This window comes from Rattus norvegicus, chromosome X (genome assembly GCF_036323735.1).
Source record: "Rattus norvegicus strain BN/NHsdMcwi chromosome X, GRCr8, whole genome shotgun sequence".
NCBI classification, from domain to species: Eukaryota; Metazoa; Chordata; class Mammalia; order Rodentia; family Muridae; genus Rattus; species Rattus norvegicus.
The window spans coordinates 16,267,578-16,282,698 of NC_086039.1; the positions used below are offsets into that span (position 1 = coordinate 16,267,578).

The 15,121-nt window shown below is 42.6% G+C and overlaps 1 protein-coding gene across 1 annotated transcript in view; it reads right to left on the reverse strand.

Annotated features, from left to right (window-relative positions):
* The window catches only part of Lancl3 (LanC like family member 3), a 131,435-nt gene extending 116,587 nt beyond the window's left edge, over positions 1-14,848 (reverse strand). The window contains exon 1 of the mRNA NM_001191728.2: positions 14,020-14,848. Coding sequence (NP_001178657.1) covers positions 14,020-14,592 — 573 coding nt within the window. The 5' untranslated portion in view covers positions 14,593-14,848. The remainder of the gene's footprint in view (positions 1-14,019) is intronic.
* Positions 14,849-15,121: the final 273 nt, after the last annotated feature.

A 15,121-nucleotide genomic window follows, 5' to 3' on the forward strand; every position in this document is an offset into this window, starting at 1 on the left:
GAAAAGAATTAGGATGAGATAAATAGCACTGAGATACCTATACACCTATGTATATAGTTTTAAAATTATATATGAAGATTATACTATATAAAGAGAGATAAATGTTTTTAAAATTAAAAGGAACATGTTCAATCACCTTCAATTTCAGGTTTCATTGGGGGAGAAATGGTACTTTCTGTCGTACAGGTAAAATTAATTATACAATTATAGATGGATGAATGGATAGATAGATAGATATTTCATGAAACAATGAAATATCTTTTTTTGTTTGTTTTTCTGAAACAAACCACATATTCAAGGCTTTGTGTACTTAAAGAATAGAGAGCAGAGATCAGTTTGTACAACTGAGTCATGATAAAACACAACTGGACATATCTGATTCCATTTAACCAAGGGATCATTTCTACTCTCTGACAGATACTAAAAATGTCTCTTACACTTGGACAAAATCCTCTCTGTATTGTGTATCGGCCAGTCTCATGACCAATACCAGTCATTATATTAACCAACATAAGTAAAATTAGCCAAAAAGTTGATGAGAAATTAATATAATTAATCATTTTCACATGCAGAGATTGACAAATCTACTACAGTTTCATTAAAAACCATCTTCTTATACCACACAGGCCCTTTGTTATTGGCAAAATTTGGTACTTTTAAAATTTAATATATTTAAAATGTTTTACTGTGTTTACTTTCCAAACATAGTAACAAACCAAAATTAACCAAGATCTCTTGAATTAATCACAATTAAAAAATACTTTTGAGATTTAATTATATATATATATATATATATATACATGTATATACATACATATATACTATAAATTTTATCTAAACCCAAATGGGTTGTTTGGTTTAGTATTTTGACTTTAGCATGTTTGCTAAATTATTTCATCAGAAAAATTTTAAAAATGAAAACTTTCAGTTTTTATTGAGGGAGACATGGTGATTTCTGTGAAACAGGTAAAACTAGCTGTGTGATTCTAAGGGAAAGTGGTATTGAGCACATGTTCTCTATTTAATGTGGGATGTTATACTAAAGAGATTCTTTTGGTATTATTAAATAATGCAAATTTTCTAGAATGTGGTTAATTGGGCCCTTTAAGAACAAAACCTTCTGGGGCTTAGTGAATAATGAATAGTATTTACCCCAGAAGGTTTTCTTAAAGGACCCAAATCTGAATCCATGGCTCCACAGAAAAGCTATGTGCTTATAAGCCAGCTTTGGGGCTTGTGGACAGGTGGTCTGGGGGACCCACTGGCCAGCCGATCTAACTGAAACAGCAAGCTTCCAGTTCAGTGAGAGGCCCTCGGGGGAATAAAGAGAAGCTTAGCAGCATGATGTAATGCTGTGGTCTCTGTGTGTGCACGCCCTCACTCACTCACATCCATGCACCACACACAACTACACAGTTCCCTTCACCACATACAATTTAACTAAGAAAGGGGAAAAAAAACATTCTGTAACCAACGGAAAATGGCATTTTTTATAGGAAGAAGTGCAAGCTTCCATCTGTCCATTCAACCTGTTAGTAGAATGGCTAAACTTGACAGGTGACCTGCTATTCAGTGATCTTCCCTTCAGCCGAATCTGAAAAGTAGAAAGCTCATATAATGGCACCGAAGGAAGAGGGTATTTCTTTTTTACTGGATTTTTTATTTATTTACATTTCAAATGTTATCCCCTTTCCAGGTTTCCTGTCCAGAAACCCCTTATCTCCTCCCCCTCCTCCTTCTTCTATGAGGGTGTTCCCCCACCTATCCACCCACCCCTTCCTGCCTCCTTTCCCTGACGTTCCCCTACACTGGGGGGGTTCAGCCTTGGCAGGACCAAGGGCTTCTCCTCCCATTGTTGCCCAAAAAGACCATCCTCTGCTACCTATGCAGCTGGAGCCATGGGTCTGTCCATGTATAGTCTTTGGGTAGTGGTTTAGTCCCTAGAAGCTCTGGTTGGTTGGCATTGTTGTTCATATGGTGTCTCAACCCCCTTCAAGCTCTTTCAGTCCTTTCCCTAACTCCTCCAATAGAGACCCTGTTCTCAGTTCAATGGTTTACTGTGAGCATTCCCCTCTGTGTTTGTCATGCTCTGGCAGAGCCTCTCAGGAGACAGCTATATCAGGCTCCTGTCAGTATGCACTACTTGGCATCCACAATATTGTCTGGGTTTGATGGCTGTGTATATATATATATGCTGGATCCCCAGGTGGGGCAGGCTCTGGATGACCATACCTTCAGTCTCTGCTCAAAACTTTGTCTTGGTATTTTCTCCTGTGAGTAGTTTCCCCCTTCTAAGAAGGACCAAAGCATCCTCACTTTGGTCATCCTTCTTGAGCTTCATGTGGTCTGTGGACTGTATCTTAGCTATTTCAAGCTTTGGGGCTAATATCCACTTATCAGTGAGTGCATACCGTGTGTGTGTGTGTGTGTGTGTGTGTGTGTGTGTGTGTGTGTGCATGTGTTTTGTGATTGGGTTAGCTCACTCAGGATATTTTCTAGTTCCATCCATTTGCTTAAGATTTTCACGAAGTCATTGTTTTTAATAGCTGAGTAGCACTCCATTGTGTAGATGTACCACATTTTCTGTATCCATTCCTCTGCTGAAGGGCATCTGGGTTCTTTCCAGCTTCTGGCTATTATAAATAAGGCTGCTATCCAGAAGCCGGAAAGAACCCAGATGCCCTTCAACAGAGGAATGGATACAGAAAATGTGGTACATCTACACAATGGAATATTAATCAGCTATCAAAAACAATGACTTTATGAAATTCGTAGGCAAATGGTTGGAACTGGAAAATATCATCCTGAGTGAGGTAACCCAATCACAGAAAAACACACATGGTATGCACTCATTGATAAGTGGCTATTAGCCCAAATGCTTGAATTACCCTAGATGCCTAGAACACATGAAACTCAAGACGGATGATCAAAATGTGAATGCTTCACTCCTTCTTTAAAAGGGGAACAAGAATACCCTTGGCAGGGAATAGAGAGGCAAAGATTAATACAGGCACAGAAGGAACACCCATTTAGAGCCTGCCCCACATGTGGCTCATACATATACAGCCATCCAATTAGACAAGATGGATGAAGCAAAGAAGTGCAGGCCGACAGGAGCCGGATGTAGATCGTTCCTGAGAGACACAGCCAGAATACAGCAAATACAGAGGCGAATGCCAGCAGCAAACCATTGAACTGAGAATAGGACCCCCATTGAAGGAATCAGAGAAAGAACTGGAAGAGCTTGAAGGGGCTCGAGACCCCATATGTACAACAATGCCAAGCAACCAGAGCTTCCAGGGACTAAGCCACTACCTAAATACTATACATGGACTGACCCTGGACTCTGACCTCATAGGTAGCAATGAATATTCTAGTAAGATCACCAGTGGAAGGGGAAGCCCTTGGTCCTGCTAAGACTGAACCCCCAGTGAACGTGATTGTTGGGGGGAGGGCGGCAATGGGGGGAGGATGGGAAGGGGAACACCCATAAAGAAGGGGAGGGGGAGGGCTTAGGAGGATGTTTGCCCGGAAACCGGGAAAGGGAATAACACTCGAAATGTAAATAAGAAATACTCAAGTTAATAAAAAAAATAAGGCTGCTATGAACATAGTGGAGCACGTGTCTTTGTTATATGTTGGAGCATCTTTTGAGTATATGCCCAAGAGAGGTATAGCTGTGTCCTCAGGTAGTTCAATGTCCAATTTTCTGAGGAACCTCCAGACTGATTTCCAGAATGGTTGTACCAGTCTGCAATCCCACCAACAATGGAGGAGTGCTCTTCTTTCTCCACATCCTCGCCAGCATCTATTGTTCATCTTGCTTGGTTAGAGTCACATGAGGTATTTTATATTATTTGTGACTATTATGAAGGGTCTCATTTCCCTAATTTCTTTCTCAGCCTGTTTATCCTTTGAGTAGAGGAAGGCTACTGATTTGAGTTAATTTTATGCCCAGCCACTTTACTGAAGTTGTTTATCCGGTTAAGTGGTTCTCTGCTGGAATTTTTGTGGGTTACTTAAGTATACTATCACATCATCTACAAATAGTGATATTTTGACTTCTTCCTTTCAAATTTGTGTGCCTTAAGGGTGATTCTTAAATAAAGGACAAAGGATGAAAACCACAACAGTGGGGGAAAGTCGGCAAAACTTGATAGGAAATGCTATGAAACGGGGATTCTGTGTCCACAACTGCTCAACAGAGCAACAGTGGCAGCATTACACTAGACTTTCTCAAAAGACAGAGATAGGCCTCACAATAAACCCATCAATCCCGAACCTGACTTTGAACAACAGTCTCCGCTTGTGCGCATGCTAAAGTGGAAGAAACACCAACTCAACCACCAATAGTGGAGCCTCAAGTTTCATTCCTACCACTGCCCAACTGTGCGTTCTTCACTCTCCCTTGGCCTCACTTTCCTCACTGGGTATTAGGAAAATAGTAATGGCGTCCATGTTGTTAGACTGTTCATAGTACAACATGAGCATGTGCGCATGTGCGCATGTGCGCATGTGCGCATGTGCGCATGTGCGCATGTGCGCATGTGCGCATGTGCGCATGTGCGCATGTGCGCGCGCGCGTGCACGCGCGCGCACACACACACACACACACACACACACACACTCACTCACTCACATATTCCAAGAAAGTCAAAGCTCATAGATATATAGAATATGGTCACTAGTGGTTACCAGAGGGAAAAAAGGAAAATAAGTTTACTCAGAAGAAGAAGAAGCTTGGTAATATAATACAGCAAATATACAGTATTGATACTAATGTATTTGACATTTCAAAGTTGCTTAAAATGGATTTAAAATGCGCTCCCAATGAAACATGAGTGACTGGGGTATAGACGTGTTAATTACCCCCATGTGCTCACCTCACAATGTACTGAAATATTACATAGTACCCAATACATATAAATATTTAGAAATAGAGGCAAAAAATTAAAGTAGATAAAGTTATAATTTACTACACAAGGAATAGAAACACAATATCTTCAAATGGCTTACATCAGTGTATGGAAATAAGTGATTATGCACTTTAGTTTCTTTTATGCCTTTTACCCTTCAGAGGGGACTCAATTGTAAGTGACACATGATCAAACTGTAACCCATAGGCTCATCCCACTTTTTTGGCAGGTCTATAATCAAGCAGTTAGTACCTGGGCCTGACTTATAATAATACAGCTTCCCCAATACTGCTGTCACACAGGGAGTGTGCAACACACATCCGCTTTTAATAAAATGTTGATTCCTCATATCCTTCGCCTGTGTGTTGTTTGGTTAAGCAGTAACAATAATAGGACACATTTTCTGCAATAAATAAATAACACTCACAGAACTCATTTTCTACCACAGACATGCCCATCCTCACTTTATCCTCATTAGTTAGATGCCCATCGGATTCGATTAAGTCATCTACTGGAAAGAATGTGAGAACAGAAATGTCTCCAGATACCAGTGGTGAGAATGAAAAATGACGCTATGGCTTTCTTGTTGCTTGCTTTGTACAGTCTCTTAAAGCTCCATAAAGCTCTAGTTGGTTTAGAACTCACTAACCCAGGCTAGCTTTCAACTTGAAGTAATCCTCCTGCCTCAGCCTTCCTTGCTGTCACAGTTTTGAAAAACAATCTGATCATCTATAGCAAACAAAAAAACTCATGTAAACTTTGACTCAAACTTAAAAAGTGTTCCCTGCATGCACACTTGCAAAAGTAGGTATGTATTTTATATATGTCTTTACATATGTGTGTGTTCTTTTTAGCATCATTTGTGATGGAAGAAAAAAGGAAAAGAGAAACTAGGAAATTTAACTGTCCATCAATAAGGTTAAGTTATGTTACAGCCAAATGGAAGCAAAACAAACAGATAAATAGAACCAAAAAATAGAGAGTTTTGTATAGATTAACAAATATGTAGAAAGTATATTATACAAAAGAAACAAGTTACAGAGGACATATATAATATGATCATTGTGGAATGAGGAGATGCCTGAAAGTATATACTGCCTTTGCAGGGGGCCTGACTTCCATTCCCACCATCCACATTTCAGTTCCCAACTTCCGGTAACTCCAGCTCAAGGGGTATCTAACTGCTATGTCCTCCTATGACACCTATGGCATACACACACATCACACACACACACACAAACACACACGCACATACACACATACACACACAGATACACACACACACCACACACACACACGCACATGTACACACACATACACACACAAACACAAACACACACACATACACACACAAACACACACAAACACACACAAACACACACACATACACACACATACACACACATACACACACACCCCACTCACACATACACACACACCCCACACACACATATACACACACATACACACACAATTGGAAATAAAGCGGATCTTAAAAGTATTATCTGTGCAAGTGAATAAAACACATTTATGAAATATACTTTAGTAAAAAAGAGAAATTTTTAACAATTACTGGTTCTCAGAAAGCTCATTTTATATTATCTCATTGAGCTTGTCTTATTAATGTAACAATAATAATTATTAAGAAAATAGGTGTCTGATGAAGATCTTCAATGCTGTGGGTCTCTGGCCTGCTCCCATCTGCTAACAAGGAAGGCTCTCTAATGATAAGTGGACAAGGCAGCAATCTATGAGTACAGCAGAATAGAATTAAGAATTATTTCACTGAGTTTTTTTCTTTCTTTTTTTCTTTTTGTGAGTCGTGTTTGGTACTAGGTCCCTGGACCTCTGGTTCCTGGTCTCAAGATGAGACTTTTTGGCTTGTCTTATTGCATTGTGCTTTGTCCTGTTTGGTTGTTGTCTCCTGGAGAGGTCTTCTCTTTTCTGAAGGGAAATGGATGGGGAGTGGATCTGAGGAAGAGGAGAAGTGGGAGGAGTGGAGGGAAGGGAAAGTGATTGAGATGGATTGTATGAGGCTAGAATCTGTTTCCAATTAAAAAGTAATAATAATAAAGCTTTACATGTAACCTGAAGAAGAGAGAAAAAAGAAAGAAAGAAAGGAAGGAAGGGAGGGAGGGATGTGAATAGTTTTTGCTATAAAATACATTCCCAATATTTATAGTACACATTTTAATTAAGTTAATATCACAGCTTATGTTTGATTAATAGCTAGCCAACAGCAAAATTAAAACACTCTACATTAGCCATGGCACATAGAGGTGACCTGGAAAGGGAAGGGGAACACCAACAACAGGAAATATAAGTGGGTAAAGGTGAGTAGTCACAGCCAGATAATGCCAAGGGAAGCCAAAGGGCAGACCATTTGGTAACCTGCCAAAAGCCATTTCATTCCCTCTCCTTCCTTGTCAGAAACTCTGTCCAATTTTAAAGGTTAGACCTGAAAGACAATTAGCCCTCTCTATCTTCCCTAAATCTAGAACTGGCTGGGGACCAAGTGATGGGCAATGAGTCAGAAAGGAAAGTCTTCTGTATAGAACATTCTCCATGATTTAAAAAAAGAGATGCTGGGAAACCCACAGACACCCCCACCCAAGCCTCTACTTAAGTTATTAAAGAGCACGATGCTTAGAATGGGCATAGCCCATCTTGACTATAAAGGTGCAAATATCTAGGAAGGGTGTGGGTTCTCTTAAGTCTCTTCGGTTGCCTAAACAACCTGGAATGGTTTAGGATCTGTACTTCTTCTTTAAGGAGTTCATGAATGCTCTCCTCAGTCCAACCATATTTTCCATTAATAGCTACTTTTACTATGTACAATAATATAAATATTTGAATACAACCTGATTAGTCAATTTAGTGTTTCTTGTAAATATATGATTTTTTCCCTCCTTTTTAAGGTAGGAGTCTCACTGTGCTACAAAAGCTGGCCTCCAATTTTTGGGATCAAGTGGGTCTCCTGCCTTAGCTGTGGTTGGTAGGACTGTGGCTGTGTACCAGCACATATGGCTTCAATCATAATTTCTTGGTCATTCTGTTATTCTCAGATAAAAACCATCCAGATGTGGTAGTGTGCATGGGGATGACAACCATAGGCTCATATGTTTGAATTATTGGTCCCCAGTTAGTAGAACTGTTTATGAAGGATTAGGGGTATGGCCTTGATAGAGGAGGTTTGTTACTGGAGGCAGGCTTGGAGATTTCAAAGGCCCAGTCTGGCCTGGAATTCGTGATCCTCATGCTTCTGCCTTTTCAGCATATCCTAGCTGTTCACTAGAAGTTGCTTTATGAATATGCTGAGGATACATCCGAGATCTTTGCAATTTTTAAATCACAGCAGAAAGATCAAATCTTGTAGGCAATATGATTTTTCTCCTGGATATTCAGAATTACGCTGGATTATCTGTTAGTAGGAGCAGAGAGGGCTAGCATTACTCTTTTTAAACAGCCACTATGTGCCAAGCACTTTGTCTAGTCTATCACAGCAGCTTCCTAAACAGTACCTTTGGCTGGGAAAATAAAATCGCATCTGTTCACTAGTTCACTGACCATTTGCTTTTCCTACGAATCTAAGCTGGATATGATGGCTTATGCCTATAATCGCCAGAACTTGGGAGGCTGAGGCAGGAAAAGGGCTATGAGTGTCAAGCCAGCCTAGGCTACACAGTGAGTTAAAAGCCAGCAAGGCTCAGTCTCAAAGGAACCACCAAAACAGCAAAACAAAACCCAAACCCAAATGTTGGTCCCAGTATCAGGGTACACATCTTTTACCTCAGCACTTAAGACGGAGGCAGACATATCTATGGAAGTCAAAGCCAGCTTCATATACATAACAAGTTCTAGGCCATCTACGCCTATATAGACTCTGTCTCAAAAAAATATATGTTTAAAAACGCAGACTACAACCACCAGTAATACTTGTAACTTTCACCCAAAGAAGTCACAGGTACGTGTGTAGTATCCTGAAGTTCTTGAAGATATCACTGACTCCTGTTTCAACAATACCATAATCATAAGATTCACTGTAAAAACCCTAATGCGTTCATTACATTTTGTTAGCGTTTTCATCTTTGAATTAAATACAATGCTTTTGACTTTGGTTTGACTTCTTTTCTTTGTTTGTTTCCTTGGGGGTTTTTGTAGTTCTGAGCTTTAATTTGTAAATGTTATCCCGGAAAGTCTTGAAAGCTCACCAGACTGACATGGGGTTCTTGTTGCAAAAAGGGTTTTAAAAGAGTCACAAAAATACCTCTTGCAGGGGTGCGTCTCTGTGTCTGGGGTGGGGGAGTGTACACACATGCGTGCAAGTACATGTGCACACACTAACACTACAGAGCAAATTCAGGGCTTCTCACATGCTAACACACATACTTCTACCAGGCCTACAAACCTATCCCCTTACCAGTCTTAATATTGACAATCTAATCAACACAGAAAAACTCAGTGATTTTTTTCAAAAGGTAAATAAGAACAATGTACTCCCTTGTTTAAGCACAAAACAAACGCACGCTCCTAACTTTGGCTTATTTGGCCCCAAGGGAATCTGATTTTAGTTCCCTTCCAGTTGGGAGTCTCCAAGCCTTTGAGCTTCCTCATCTCCTGCTCTTGTTTCTTTGAGACCTCGAAACCTGGAGGGATGGTTTGGTCCTGATTGGTCCTTCTGCCAGAATGGTTGCTCTTAGGATAGCTGCTTGATTTTCATGCTCCAGTTTTGAGGCCTAATATGCCTTCCCAAAGGAGCCTTCCTCCCATCCATTCCCAAAGAGCAGTTCTGCCATCTCCAGCTTGACCACTCCTTCCCCTTTGTGCCTAGCTACTTCCTTCAGATCATTTCTAACAATCAAATCAGTTTGTTGTTTTTGTTCACTCTGAAATCCCAGAATCTACCACGGTGCTTGGTATAATGACAGAAAAACCTGAGACTCATTGGATGAATGAATAAAATGCAGAAAAGTTCAATGAAGAATTGTTTTGTAAGGCTGGGAGAATTTGATCTTTTAAGATTTCTTATTAATCCAATCGTAAATGTGGAAGACAAGGCTCATACATTTGAAATTATGTGTCGTCCAGGATCATCAAGTGACAAAGTTATTTTGATTGGCATCCTAGATCTCCCTTAACCCCTCTACCATCCCCTCCTTATTCTCCACCATTCAGTAGAAGGCAAACAGGCTGACTGCAAGTATTTATGGCATGGTTTCTTGGGGCTTCAGTGACCCACTGTGTAAGGCTATATGCCTTATACACTTCGAAGTCACTTTCCTTTAGTGTTTCTTGGAGGGCTGGATTCATTGGAACATGTCATGTAGATGTCTATGTTCATTTCATATGACAAATTTTAATCGTTTCTCAATTAAGTCAACACAAATGGAAACGAAAGGTGGAAGAGTAATCTACAGATGGAACCAATTAAATTCACCTCGAGGTAAGTGCCGATGTATGAAAATATGTGAAGCACTGTATTCCCGGGCATGCGATCCAGAACTGGGGCCTTATGCTTTCTAGTAGCCAACAGAGAGTGAGAAATGCATCAGTCACAAGACATATTTCAAAGACTAAATTATTTCTACCAATTTTGAGGAAGAACACAACTATTTGTTTCCACCTGCTGAGCCGGATTCCTCTGTGGGACTTTATAGTAAGTGTGCAGTGTTATATTGTAATGAACATTCTAAATTGCAGTCCCATGAATGAACACATCGAGCTCCAGACAATGAAGTGCTGCAGCATGAGTAAACAGACGTGGCCGGTGAGAAATTCAGAACCAAACCGAATCATATTATAATCGAAATTGTGATCTTCGAGTCAACCACATGAATACACCTGGGGGCTTGTCAGATGTGCCAGCTATCAGACGGTATCCCAAGGCCGAATCGGAAATTTGCCCATATTTCACTATATAATCATAATAATTATGAGAATTTCCTGACGAGATCTTCAGGTGGCTCACATGCAAATTAATTTTTCAAAAGTCCTAATCTCACGGGTCAGTTGGATTTGAAGGAAAATGTGTAAGAACCTATAATTTATCCAATTCAGTCATTCGACAGATATTTACTGTGACTCCAGAAGTAGGAAATGCTTCTTTAAACACAGCGCCAGGAACACTCGCATAAGGGGAAATATTGATAAACTTGAAAGGTTAGTTGCCAATGCAAGCCATGTAGTTCACAGACAAAATTTGCAACAATAGAGAAGAAAAGTTAGGTATACATGTGTTGGGCACTGTGTTAATATTGTTGTGCCAGCAAGACAAAAATATGCCCATGCTATGGAATTTATAGTCTAATTAGTGAAGATATAAATAAACATACTGAGTAAAATAAAGAAGGAAGGAGGGCAATTCTAAATAGGGTTGGCAGGAAATGCCTCCGTAAGGAGGTAAAGACCTAGCCAAGGTCATGGAGCTAGCTATAAAAATATCTGGAGGAAGTGTTCCAGGCAGGAAGAACAGAGAGTACAAAAACCCCGAGACAAGAGAGTGTCTAAAACAACAGAAGGCCGTACGTATAGCTCCTGAACACAGAGGAAGAATCAGAGTGGGCCTGATCATGTGAGGCTTTCTCGGACATTTTAAGTGTCACGGTTTTAAGTCTGAGATGGGAAGCCACTGGAGAGAAGGCAATGGGGAGCCACTGAAGGATGCTGAGCAGGAAAATGTCGTAATGAAAAGTGTCTTTAAGAAGCTAGTTTAAAAAGGTGGATAAATGGCTTAGTGGAGAAAAAAAAAACGCCCTAGCTCAGAGTGATTCACTCATTCCATTACTTATTACATGGCACAGATGTGTCAAATAATGTGAGAAGGATCTAAACTAGGGTGATAACTATGGGAGATGACAGAGGAAGGTGAAGGAAAATGACATTGAATGAAATAAAAAAGATGCTGAGACACAATGACAGATTATTTATAGAAAAATGACACCCGAGTTAGAAATTCGATTTAATCAAGGTTCATGGATCATCTACCGAGAGAAAAGCTATGTGCTGGCAAGGAGTTAGGGAAGGAAGATGTGCCAATCCCTGCCCTATACATTCAAAGCCCAAATTTCTTGGATTGTTGAAACTGAGGCCAGCACTAGTAGTAAGGCATCTAACAAATTAAAAACTGTTCTTTTAAAATCTTAGGAGCATGTTCTCTTGCTCCATCTCCTGGGAACAGCCAGACAACCTCAATTTGATTAGTACAAAAAGATAAGAGTTTGCCAGGAGGGCAGTAATAAGGTCTTAAATGTTTTTGTGGTGCCAGGCTACATCGGGACTGGTTTTGGACCACCAGATTCTCTGCAGAGTCTAACTGGTCTTTTGGACCACTCTATTGCGGAGAAAAGACTCAAAGGCAAAAGAAGAAACTGACTTAAGGAAAGCCACTGAGAGAAAAATGTGGGATTTTTTGTTTTGTTTTGTTTTTTGTTGTTGTTGTTGTGTTGTTTTTTAATTGACTTCCGTCTGACTACAAGGTTTGGGAAGCCGTTGCAAATATAATGCAAATGATATGTAAATCTCTTGGTGGCCTTCTAAATGGTTGTATATGGGAAGGGCCCTAGGGAAACAGCTAGCAGATAACCAATGACTCAGAAGCAGAGCAAACTATTTTAAGACAACTTTGTCACATGGCCCTTTGCTGCTTTGCTAGCTTAATGCATCCTTTAGCAATTTTTTTTCTTAACTTGAATCAACTTCACCTGCCGTAAATTTTTTTTTAAAAAAATCAAGTTTATCTAAGCATTTCAGGTACTTTGTATGCCTTTATTTTTCCCTTCAAATGTCTTTGTCACCATATCAAGCCAAGTTAAATGTGTCACTTCCTCCCTACATTGTTCCAGTAGATTATGAATGAAAGTGCCTCTCTCATTTCTAGATACTATGATGCTTCGTAGTTTTATTTCTTTTAAATTCCCTCAACGCCACGGGAATCGGCACATTTTTTTTCTAATATCAACATCGTATATTCAAAGGAAATTCAGAAATAAAACGTTGTGCTTGTGCGTGTGTATGTGCGTGTTTGCGTGTGTGCCTGTGTGCGTGTGTGTGTGTGTGTGTGTGTGAGAGAGAGAGAGAGAGAGAGAGACAGAGAGACAGAGACAGAGAGACAGAGAGAAAGAGACAGAGAGAGAGACAGACAGACAGACTGGCTGACTGACAGACTGAACTACCTTCAAGGAGCCCCTGAAAAAGCTATCCATCCAGAGCTGCCTGGTCACAAATGCTGTGACAACCATAGGGTCATCTTAAGTACTGAATTTGAGTCGGATTTAAAAAACACACATGATCAAGCTGAGAATATTTCTGTCTACACTTAGTTATTTTAAAAGACCATACTCGCATCAGAAACGCATGTATTATGAGTCACACAGTGAATTTAATAGTAAATATTACAGTATACACATCAGACCTACAGCTGGCCAGCTTACTATTGGTTACAGGCACAGGAGTCCAAAAGCAACTTTCCTGCCCATCACTTCCTAAAAGTTTCATTACTTTTTAAGTCTCTAACATTCAAGGGCATTCTTGCTAACACAGCTCAATGGAAAGAAAATAACTCCTTCATTCGCCCCCCCCCCCCTTTTTAAACACTCAATTTTAAGAGCCACAAGGTCAACCCCTAAAAACTATGGAACAAAGAGGGATCTGGAATGATGCCACAAACTTCACTGCAAAAAAAGAAAAAAGAAAAAACAGGAGTAAGGCACAAGGCCAGGTAATCCAACAAAAGAGGGAGGGAGGGAAAGAGGAGGGAGGAGAGGAGGGAGCAACAGAGACAAAGAGACAGAGACACACAGAGATGAGAGACAGAGACACGCAGAGAAAGAGAAGAGGGAGGAAGTGAGACTGAGAGACAAAGAGACTGAGACAGACAGAGATAGAGAGACAGACAGACACGGGGGGGGGGGCAGAGACACAGAGAGAGAGGGAGGGAGAGAGAAAGAACATGGGAACAAGCACAGTGCCCAGACAAAGAAGCAACAAAGAGCCAAGGGTGCAGGAGCAGGGGTAGTGCTGAGAGCTTCCAGGAGTCCAGGAAAGCAGGACCCCGCGGGCGCGGGCAAGGGGCGAGCGCCCTCCGGCGGCCAGGGCTGCGTCTTACCTCCTGGGCAAGCTTCTGCTTGAGCACGAGCGCAGCGCACAGGTAGCCAGCGCGGCCCACGAACAGCTCGTCGGAGCCGCACTCCAGGAAGGAGACAGGAGCGCAGACGGCGCACAGAGCCCGGAACTTGCTGAGGGGCTGCACATAGTCGGAGCGGCCCAGGGCGTGGTAGACAAGTGTGGCCACCGCGTACACGCCCGCGCCCCCGAGCAGAAAGGCGGCGCGGGTGTCCGCGTCCGTCTCGCCCCACTCCTCGGCGCGTGAGCACGCGTCGATGAGGCGCTTGGCGGAGCGCAGGTAGCGCTCCCGGGCGGCGGCGAAAAGCGGGCTCTGCGAGACGTGGTAGAGCATGTAGGCCACCCCAGCCACACCGCTGTACAGACCCCCCTGGCAGCTGCTGCCCGCGGCCGTCGCTCCCCGAGCCTCAGCGCCGCCACCCAGCGGGGGCAGCTCCTGAAGGATGCGTTCGATGGTGGAGGTGACCAAGGGCGCCACTGCCTCCTCGCACTGGCCCGCCAGCAGGCTGCCCTGGTAGTCATCGAAGCGGTTGGCGAAGCAGCGCTTGGTGTCCATGCTGTCGCCCGCGGGACCCCAATGTCGAGCTGGGGACCTTTGGAGGGCGCGCCCTGCAGCCAGGACCAGTACCTCCTGCTCTCAGAGGCGCGCTCGCTCAGATGGCTGTGGATGAGGTGGCGGGGGATGGAGCGAGGAGGGTGAGACGGGAGGTGACAAGACGAGGCTGGCAAAAGGAGGGATCGCGGAGCCAGTGGCCAAGTGGGACAACGAGCTGCTGCGAGGCTCCGGAGTGGTCCCAGGCAGCTCTGGGAATGCGTGTCGCACGTCCCCCTCCCAGAGGCCGCGCCCTCGCCAAACCGCCCCCTCCTGCGCCGCCGCAGCTCTATGGCTCTCCAAGGGGCCGAGGTGATCTCTTCAGGCAGGACCCACGCGGGGCCCGCGCCACTCCTCCCGCTCCGCCCTCGGCTCCTCCCCTCCCTGCAGAAGGCCTGGGACTTGCAGGGCACAGATCCGGAATGCTGAGGCTGGCCATTAGCATACACCTGGCAGCAGAGGTGATGACTTCCAGTCCCCTGTGTCCTCAAAA